The following is a 9,902-nucleotide window of genomic DNA, read 5'->3' on the forward strand; positions in this document are numbered from 1 at the left end:
TGCATCTTCTGTGTAAAAATCAAAAGTTATTTTATTTATATATATAAATACATAAATTTATATTTATATATAATATATAAATATAACCGATAAAACAGGTTATGTTGCACAACATATAAAACATTAGTTTACTAATATCGCTCAAGTTCAAACAAAGCGACGGTCAATGATGAAACCAACCATTCAATCATTGTGGACCAACCGGAAATCCTTCAGGGCGCAGTGCATTATGGGATTATTAAAATTGGGTTGAAGATAACCGCTTCCGGATACGGATTGAGGTTGTGAGGTCGCGGGGTGGAACTGTGGGAGGAGCGTGATCATGCGTCCCTCTGGCTTAAGAGCGGCAGAGGACGTGGCGTGGCGTAGCGTAGGACTGTGGGAGGAGCGCGATCGTACGTCCTCTCACTTTTGAGCTGCGGAGGGCGTGGCGTGAGACTGTGGGAGGAGCGTGATCGTGCGTTCCTCTCACTTTTGAGCGGAGGAGGGCGTGGCGTGGGACTGTGGGAGGAGCGTGATCGTGCCTTCCCTCTCGCTTTTGAGCGGCGGAGGGCGTGGCGTGGGACTGTGGGAGGAGCGTGATCGTGTGTGCTTCTTGCTTACCAGGCCTGCTCAAATTGATAGCGTTGTGTTCCTGTTTTAAACGGAAATCCTAATTGGCGTGGATGGTGATGCCGAGTAGTGACAAAAACCTCAATGTCGAGCGTTTGATCGAGCTCGTCCGTGGGATGGAGTCATTGTACAACCCTCGAAATTCGGATTACAAGGATGTTCAATTGACCAGGAATCTGTGGCGATACATCGGCGGCGTCCTCGGTGTGGATGGTGAGTTCTGTATTCAAACGGTTCGCTTAGGCCTACCTTTTACTCTGATATGGAATTATTTTCTGTCAATATTATCATTTCATCACGTCATGTGTGCTATACCGACCTAAACGGTAATTGGCACATTGACAGTACAGTACGTCAGTAGACGCCATGTGCACTCCCATCACTTCGGCAACAAAACTCATTCATGCCTTCTCTTTAGACTTTACAAATGGCTTTTTTTGGAGAAAGTCAGGGAGAATTGTTTGCACATAAACGGACTGCAGATTGAAACCTGTTCTGTGTATAACGCTTGCTAATTTCAACATAACCTACTGTTGCTGAAAGGAGGGTCCGTCCATTATTTCCGTATACCCCAACCCCCCCCCCCCCCGCCACCCACACCCCCTCCCCCCAACCAGACAACAACTCTCCCTCCAACCAGACACCAACCCCCTCCTCTCAGACACTAACACCCCCTCCCCCAGACACGAACACCCCCACCCACCAGACACCAACCCTACCCATCCACCCGGACATTAACCCTATCCCCCCACCCCTGCCCCCCCCCCCACCGACCAGACACTAGTCTCCCCCCCCTCCCCGCCAGGCACCAACCCTATTCCCCCACCCCCTTCCCCCCCCCCCACTCCCACCGACCAAACACCAACCCGCCTCCCCCCCCCCCCACTCCAACCAGACACCAACTCCCTCCCCCCCCCTCCCAGACGCCAACCCTACCCCTCCATCCTCCAAACAGACACCAACCTCCTCTCCCTCCTTACCCTGACACCAACCTCCTCCCCTACACAAACTCCCCACCAAACACACACACACCAATCCCCCACACACCGACCCACCAACCAGACACACACCGACCCACCAACCAGACACGCACCGATCCACCAACCAGACACGCACAGACCCACCAACCAGACACGCACAGACCCACCAACCAGACACGCACAGACCCACCAACCAGACACGCACAGACCCACCAACCAGACACGCACAGACCCACCAACCAGACACGCACAGACCGACCAACCAGACACGCACAGACCGACCAACCAGACACGCACAGACCGACCAACCAGACACGCACAGACCGACCAACCAGACACGCACCGACCCACCAACCAGACACGCACCGACCCACCAACCAGACACGCACCGACCCACCAACCAGACACGCTCAGACCCACCAACCAGACACGCTCAGACCCACCAACCAAAAACAGTTCAGACCAACCAACCAGACACGCTCAGACCCACCAACCAGACACGCACAGACCCACCAACCAGACACGCACCGACCCACCAACCAGATACGCACCGACCCACCAACCAAAAACAGCTCAGACCAATCAACCAAAAACAGTTCAGACCAACCAACCAGACACGCTCAGACCCACCAACCAGACACGCTCAGACCCACCAACCAGACACGAACCGACCCACCAACCAGACACGAACCGACCCACCAACCAGACACGGACCGACCCACCAACCAGACACAGACACGGACCGACCCACCACACCGACCGACCACACCAGACACGGACCGACCACCAACCAGACACGGACCGACCCACCAACCAGACACGGACCGACCCACCAACCCAGACACGGACCGACCCACCAACCAGACACGGACCGACCCACCAACCAGACACGGACCGACCCACCAACCAGACACGGACCGACCCACCAACCAGACACGGACCGACCCACCAACCAGACACGGACCGACCCACCAACCAGACACGGACCGACCCACCAACCAGACACGGACCGACCCACCAACCAGACACGGACCGACCCACCAACCAGACACGGACCGACCCACCAACCAGACACGGACCGACCCACCAACCAGACACGGACCGACCCACCAACCAGACACGGACCGACCCACCAACCAGACACGGACCGACCCACCAACCAGACACGGACCGACCCACCAACCAGACACGGACCGACCCACCAACCAGACACGGACCGACCCACAACCAGACACGGACCGACCCACCAACCAGACACGGACCGACCCACCAACCAGACACGGACCGACCCACCAACCAGACACGGACCGACCCACCAACCAGACACGGACCGACCCACCAACCAGACACGGACCGACCCACCAACCAGACACGGACCGACCCACCAACCAGACACGGACCGACCCACCAACCAGACACGGACCGACCCACCAACCAGACACGGACCGACCCACCAACCAGACACCGACCCACCAACCAGACACGGACCGACCCACCAACCAGACACGGACCGACCCACCAACCAGACACGCACCGACCCACCAACCAGACACGCACCGACCCACCAACCAGACACGCACCGACCCACCAACCAGACACGCACCGACCCACCAACCAGACACGCACAGACCCACCAACCAGACACGCACAGACCCACCAACCAGACACGCACAGACCCACCAACCAGACACGCACAGACCCACCAACCAGACACGCACAGACCCACCAACCAGACACGCACAGACCCACCAACCAGACACGCACAGACCCACCAACCAGACACGCACAGACCCACCAACCAGACACGCACAGACCCACCAACCAGACACGCACAGACCCACCAACCAGACACGCACAGACCCACCAACCAGACACGCACAGACCCACCAACCAGACACGCACAGACCCACCAACCAGACACGCACAGACCCACCAACCAGACACGCACAGACCCACCAACCAGACACGCACAGACCCACCAACCAGACACGCACAGACCCACCAACCAGACACGCACAGACCCACCAACCAGACACGCACAGACCCACCAACCAGACACGCACAGACCCACCAACCAGACACGCACAGACCCACCAACCAGACACGCACAGACCCACCAACCAGACACGCACAGACCCACCAACCAGACACGCACAGACCCACCAACCAGACACGCACAGACCCACCAACCAGACACGCACAGACCCACCAACCAGACACGCACAGACCCACCAACCAGACACGCACAGACCCACCAACCAGACACGCACAGACCCACCAACCAGACACGCACAGACCCACCAACCAGACACGCACAGACCCACCAACCAGACACGCACAGACCCACCAACCAGACACGCACAGACCCACCAACCAGACACGCACAGACCCACCAACCAGACACGCACAGACCCACCAACCAGACACGCACAGACCCACCAACCAGACACGCACAGACCCACCAACCAGACACGCACAGACCCACCAACCAGACACGCACAGACCCACCAACCAGACACGCACAGACCCACCAACCAGACACGCACAGACCCACCAACCAGACACGCACAGACCCACCAACAGACACGCACAGACCCACCAACCAGACACGCACAGACCCACCAACCAGACACGCACAGACCCACCAACCAGGCACGCACAGACCCACCAACCAGGCACGCACAGACCCACCAACCAGGCACGCACAGACCCACCAACCAGGCACGCACAGACCCACCAACCAGGCACGCACAGACCCACCAACCAGGCACGCACAGACCCACCAACCAGGCACGCACAGACCCACCAACCAGGCACGCACAGACCCACCAACCAGGCACGCACAGACCCACCAACCAGACACGCACAGACCCACCAACCAGACACGCACAGACCCACCAACCAGACACGCACAGACCCACCAACCAGACACGCACAGACCCACCAACCAGACACGCACAGACCCACCAACCAGACACGCACAGACCCACCAACCAGACACGCACAGACCCACCAACCAGACACGCACAGACCCACCAACCAGACACGCACAGACCCACCAACCAGACACGCACAGACCCACCAACCAGACACGCACAGACCCACCAACCAGACACGCACAGACCCACCAACCAGACACGCACAGACCCACCAACCAGACACGCACAGACCCACCAACCAGACACGCACAGACCCACCAACCAGACACGCACAGACCCACCAACCAGACACGCACAGACCCACCAACCAGACACGCACAGACCCACCAACCAGACACGCACAGACCCACCAACCAGACACGCACAGACCCACCAACCAGACACGCACAGACCCACCAACCAGACACGCACAGACCCACCAACCAGACACGCACAGACCCACCAACCAGACACGCACAGACCCACCAACCAGACACGCACAGACCCACCAACCAGACACGCACAGACCCACCAACCAGACACGCACAGACCCACCAACCAGACACGCACAGACCCACCAACCAGACACGCACAGACCCACCAACCAGACACGCACAGACCCACCAACCAGACACGCACAGACCCACCAACCAGACATGCACAGACGCACCAACCAGACATGCACAGACGCACCAACTCACCAACCAGACACCCACCCCTCCACCCCCCACACACAAACTACCAACCTTCCCGCCCCCAATCGCACACACCCACCTCCTCCACCCTCACTTATAGATGGCCCAAGTATGCAAGCCCAGGATATTTAACATGGCTTGTGTATTCTCGTTTGTAGGAGAAACAGCTAAAAAGAAGTGGTGGTCCAAGCGGGACGTTTACATTAAACTCAGGAACTTGAAGGCAAAACGCGGGCCTGCCAGTGAGGTCAAACTACGTAAATGGAAGTGGTACCCACACCTCACCTTCTTGGAGCCCTTTCTTAAAGACATCAGGTCAGCATGCAGGATGTTGGATATAGTAACTACATCGTGATTGGGTACAAACGGTTTTGATTGACCATTGTTACATCATGATGATGCCGTAAGGAATCTGTAAGGATCCACTTTGCACTTACTCTGTAAATTGGATGAACGAGCATGCACAAGTGTGAACAAAGGTTTAGGACGGGGTTGGCAATGACGTGGGTTGAGGATATTGACTGTGCAGTTATGAAGACGCATTCGCGGCAGAATTAAACCCAGAAGGGCGCTCGGCAGAGCGCATACCTCCACCAGGCTGAACAATTTACATTTTGTATCCCACTAATAGGCACCAAGTGCATCGTTCCTCGCGGTGCAGCAGGTTGATTGGAATCTCAAGGAGATAGGGATGGGCCAGGCGTCAGCCTGGGGATGGCCAGACGGAGGCCCCTGGAGTACCGTCGGAAAGTGGATGCGGCGACGCGCTGCTCCGGCGCATGCTCCCATACCTGACCTGACCTAATAGGCCGGATCTGGATCCGGACCTGAACCAAAATTGAATCGGCGTGTTCTTCTCGCCTAAACAACTTATCCACCTAGTTTTGTCATAACTCGTCCACAGCTTTTTGAGATATCGTGTTATGCATAGTGTTTGGCCCAATTAATCAATATTGAAGAATCACTTTAAAAATGCTCAGATCTGGATCCAGATTTGTATCTTCACCAAATGTAATCGATTTGTCCTTGTCACACAACTAACATGCCCACCAAATTTCATCCGAATCCATCCACAACTTTTTGAAATATCCTGCACACAAACAAACAGATTGGGGTGAAAACATAACCACCAAAGATGGCGGAAGTAATGACACCATAAAATGAAAATCCTCGTTCAACGACACGAAATGAAGTCACGCACGTTTTATTTTGGTGAATCAACATAGTGTGTTCTTCCTTTTTTTGTTGTTCTGTTTTTTATTTTACAAAGTCTAAGTTTGTAAAGAGACATGGTAATGCTGGACTAACGGAGGGCGAGGAGACCTACACATAGTTTGGGGGTTCAGGAGAGGCATTTAAATGTCCTTCCAATCCCTGGATCTAAAGCAAGCATAGACATGTAGGACATACACAAGCTGTTCATAACTATGGATATGTAATTTCCAGTACTTCGACAAACCTGCAGCAGCAACATCGCAGCAAGACCACCGATGAGAAGCAGGGCACCTGGGCCATCGGGGACGTGCAGGACGCGCAGGAAACGCAAGACATCAAGGAAACCCAGGAAGCGGAGGACAACCAGGAAACCCAGGACCATTGTTGTGAGCCACTGTGCTTTGAGTGCGAAGATGGCAAAGATCGTATTAGGGCATCCATGCCACCCATGGGGTCACTGAGCACGTTCTCAGCACCCCTGTTTGGCCACTCCTCAACACTAACGAGATTGCAAAACAGAACAAAACTCCGAAAAGCCGCCGACAATTTCCAAGCGTTCATGAAGACGCGCCAGATCCAGCAAGAGCAACAGCAGCAGGAGAGAGGTTGGAGGATTGAAGAATTCCATCGCGATTTGGATGATCCGATCGACTCGTTTTTTCACAGCATGGCACAAAGTGTAAAGAGACTTCCACTTGATCTGCAGGCCGAGGTCAAAATGAAGGTTTGCCAGGTGGTGGCGGATGCAGAGGTGCAGCATTACATGATGCCATTACATGTGGTCAAAACTGAGAATGCAGATTGATAAGGTAAATTTCCTGAGGTACTGGAGAAATATTTATTTTTTATTATTTAGTTTTAGGGTTGGTGGAGGGAGGGAAGGGCTGAATCCTTTTGCCAAGATGGGCATTTTTATAGGGAATATTGAAAATTATCAAAACATCCGCCTTGTTGGGGGGTTTTTTTTTTTCCCCAACATGTCGGATTTCGCCATTTTGCTTTGAGTGTATTTTATGGAGTATGCCAATAAAAAGGGCCTACCACAGTTACAATCGTTAGTTATGTTGTAACCCGAGGTAACCTCTACCTCAGGTTTGTGTAATCTACCATAATGTTGTGGCACACATTGGCTTCAAACCGACAGCACACCATGGCTAACATAACCACCACAACATTGATGGTAGTGCTTCAATCGGTGGCCATTCTAGTTGCTGTATAAAGGGCTCAAATCAGACTAGTTTTTCCCAACATTCCTGGTTAATTTTGTCCGGTATTAATAACTCATTTAATAAATTAACGTGTCTCCGTTTCCTTTTTTCTAACTCGATGGTATTCAAAGAATACGTGTTCATAATATTTTTTTCTTTGATCCAATATGGCTGCCAGACCACATGAGCGATGGCATCATAAATTTATACTCTCTAATATAATTGTTGCATAATTTCAAACTTTCAAGAAATTTCAAACTGATAGGATCAAGCATTGTACTTGTTGAATTATGACGTCATAATGAAAGCACTGATGACATTAACATATTGTCGTGTCGCCGGTTATTAAGATCACAGGCGGCAGATAGCTGAACAGTTTTAACTCCGAGGCGGTCAAGCCGAAAATTGGTGGTCAGTCCATACGCGGGCGAAGGAAACCAGGGTGCTTACCTGCACGAACGAAAGCCATGGGGTTTATTCCTCGAACCCACAAACACAGACACGAGACAAGGAAAATCAACAATACGACAATGCAAAATGCCACAATAAGAAATTTAATGAAATTTAGGCAAGACCATAAAAACTAGAATGGCACTCAGTGGAGAGCATACCTCCGCCTGGTTGGCCATGTCACTCAGTGGTGAAGAATCACTTAAAAATCAAATAATTCTCATATCCGAATCCATATCCGGATCTTCACCAAAATTTAATCTATTCGTCCTTGTCACACACACAACCTATCCACCAAGTTTCGTCCAAATCCGTCCACAACTTTTTGAGATATCCTGCTATGTATAGTTTTTGGCCCCATCTCCCAAAGGTGACGAATCACTTAAAATATTCTACCAGCCGGATTCGAATCCGGATCTTCACCAAAATCGAATCATTTCATCCTTGTCACATATGCTACATCTCTGCCAAATTTCGTCCGAATCCGTCCATGTTTTTTTGAGATATTTTATTCACAAACAGACAGGGGTGAAAACATAACCTCGACCCACCTTTGGTGGCGGAGGTAATGAATGCTGAGGTAAATCTATAACCTAACTCGAGGGACCCTCCATGCTGACACAAATACGGACAAGGGGAAAGATGAAAGAAAAAGAAATCTTCTTCGTCGGCCGACACTCAGCTCCGGTCTCAACGAGGACTTTTAGACCCTTGGTGGTTGTTGAACGGGTTCGCTTGGTTGGCGAAAGGACCGAGCGTCGACGTGTCCATAATGGCGCTGGTAAACCACGCGAGCACCCCGAGCCACGAAGCGGCAGCAAGACGTCCTCCTCTCGCACTCCTCGCCAAAAAGCACAGCGCGGCCACAGCTTCCCCGAAGAGCACCACAGATCAACCACACCTTATTCCACGTTTGTTCCAAGTGGCACAAAGGTTCCGAAATTCGCTCCACCAGTGGCCACGGACACGAAGCAGCCGTCCGCTGGTGCAACCTGGACAAAATAGAGAGCAAAAGACTGAGAGCCATGCGCTCTTCTTCCTCCCTCGCAATGCTGCACACGCAGCCAAGAGTTCCTCACTTTCTTCAAAAGCGCATACAAATTCCAGCGCACCAAACGCACCAACAATGGCGAGATTCTTGTTCGGCAAGCACAAAACCAAGAGAGAGTGATTCTTCTTCCTCTGCAATGCTTATAGTACATGGTGTTGTCATTGTAGTGCAAAATTTGCTACACTAGTGGAACCAATGTTTTTTGGAATCCTTATACCCTAAGCAACAAGACCTGAATTGGTTCCATTTTTTTCAATGGCGTCTTTGGCGGCCATTTTGACTTTCAAAATGGCTGCCATTTTTTGCAATTTTGTATGTATCTTTTCACATAAAACACTTTGATTAACCATTTTTTCTGGCATTTTTGTCATTACTTGTACAGAAAATCCACCAGAACACTTGTATCCAGTTAAGACGTTTTTTGAGAAATATCTTTGGCTAACAACTTGTTTTGAGCATAATCTAGTGGGTTGTAGCTGAAGACGTATATGCACAAATTTTCTAGAGACGCCAAGTACAGGAAGAAATCTGGCTGCTTCAGTGAACGTGTGAAGTTAATCAGCACCAACACTTGCCTCATGTACATTCGTGCCCATTGATACATTGGGAATTTACTGTGGCTCCTGTCAAAATCACTGAGCTGCTTTTCCAAGTTTAGATGTTCAATCTCCATTAGAAGTTGGTGATGGGCTTCCTGAATGCCTACCTCTTTCTTGTTTGCTTCTGTCAAGTTATCCATACAGGCAGATAGAGCTTCGACAACTGCAGGCTTC

At 52.1% G+C, this 9,902-nt stretch overlaps 1 protein-coding gene across 1 annotated transcript; it reads left to right on the forward strand.

Moving 5' to 3' along the window:
• Positions 1-550: 550 nt before the first annotated feature.
• Positions 551-7,951, forward strand: LOC137432787 (uncharacterized). Its single transcript, XM_068124992.2, has 3 exons — positions 551-825; positions 5,364-5,520; positions 6,652-7,951. Exons 1-3 carry the CDS (start codon positions 666-668, stop codon positions 7,223-7,225), a joined length of 891 nt encoding a protein of 296 aa, XP_067981093.1. The 5' UTR covers positions 551-665; the 3' UTR covers positions 7,226-7,951.
• The last annotated feature ends 1,951 nt before the right edge of the window (positions 7,952-9,902 follow it).

Source organism: Myxine glutinosa, chromosome 8 (genome assembly GCF_964187855.1).
Source record: "Myxine glutinosa chromosome 8, kmMyxGlut1.1, whole genome shotgun sequence".
NCBI classification, from domain to species: domain Eukaryota; kingdom Metazoa; phylum Chordata; class Myxini; order Myxiniformes; family Myxinidae; genus Myxine; species Myxine glutinosa.

Excerpts from the sequence above, each read along its gene's own strand:
- LOC137432787 (XM_068124992.2), top strand. The coding sequence starts at position 666 with ATGGTGATGCCGAGTAGTGACAAAAACCTCAATGTCGAGCGTTTGATC. Across the intron at positions 826-5,363 it reads CGGCGTCCTCGGTGTGGATG|GAGAAACAGCTAAAAAGAAG; the intron begins GTGAGTTCTGTA and ends TCTCGTTTGTAG. Across the intron at positions 5,521-6,651 it reads CCCTTTCTTAAAGACATCAG|TACTTCGACAAACCTGCAGC; the intron begins GTCAGCATGCAG and ends TGTAATTTCCAG.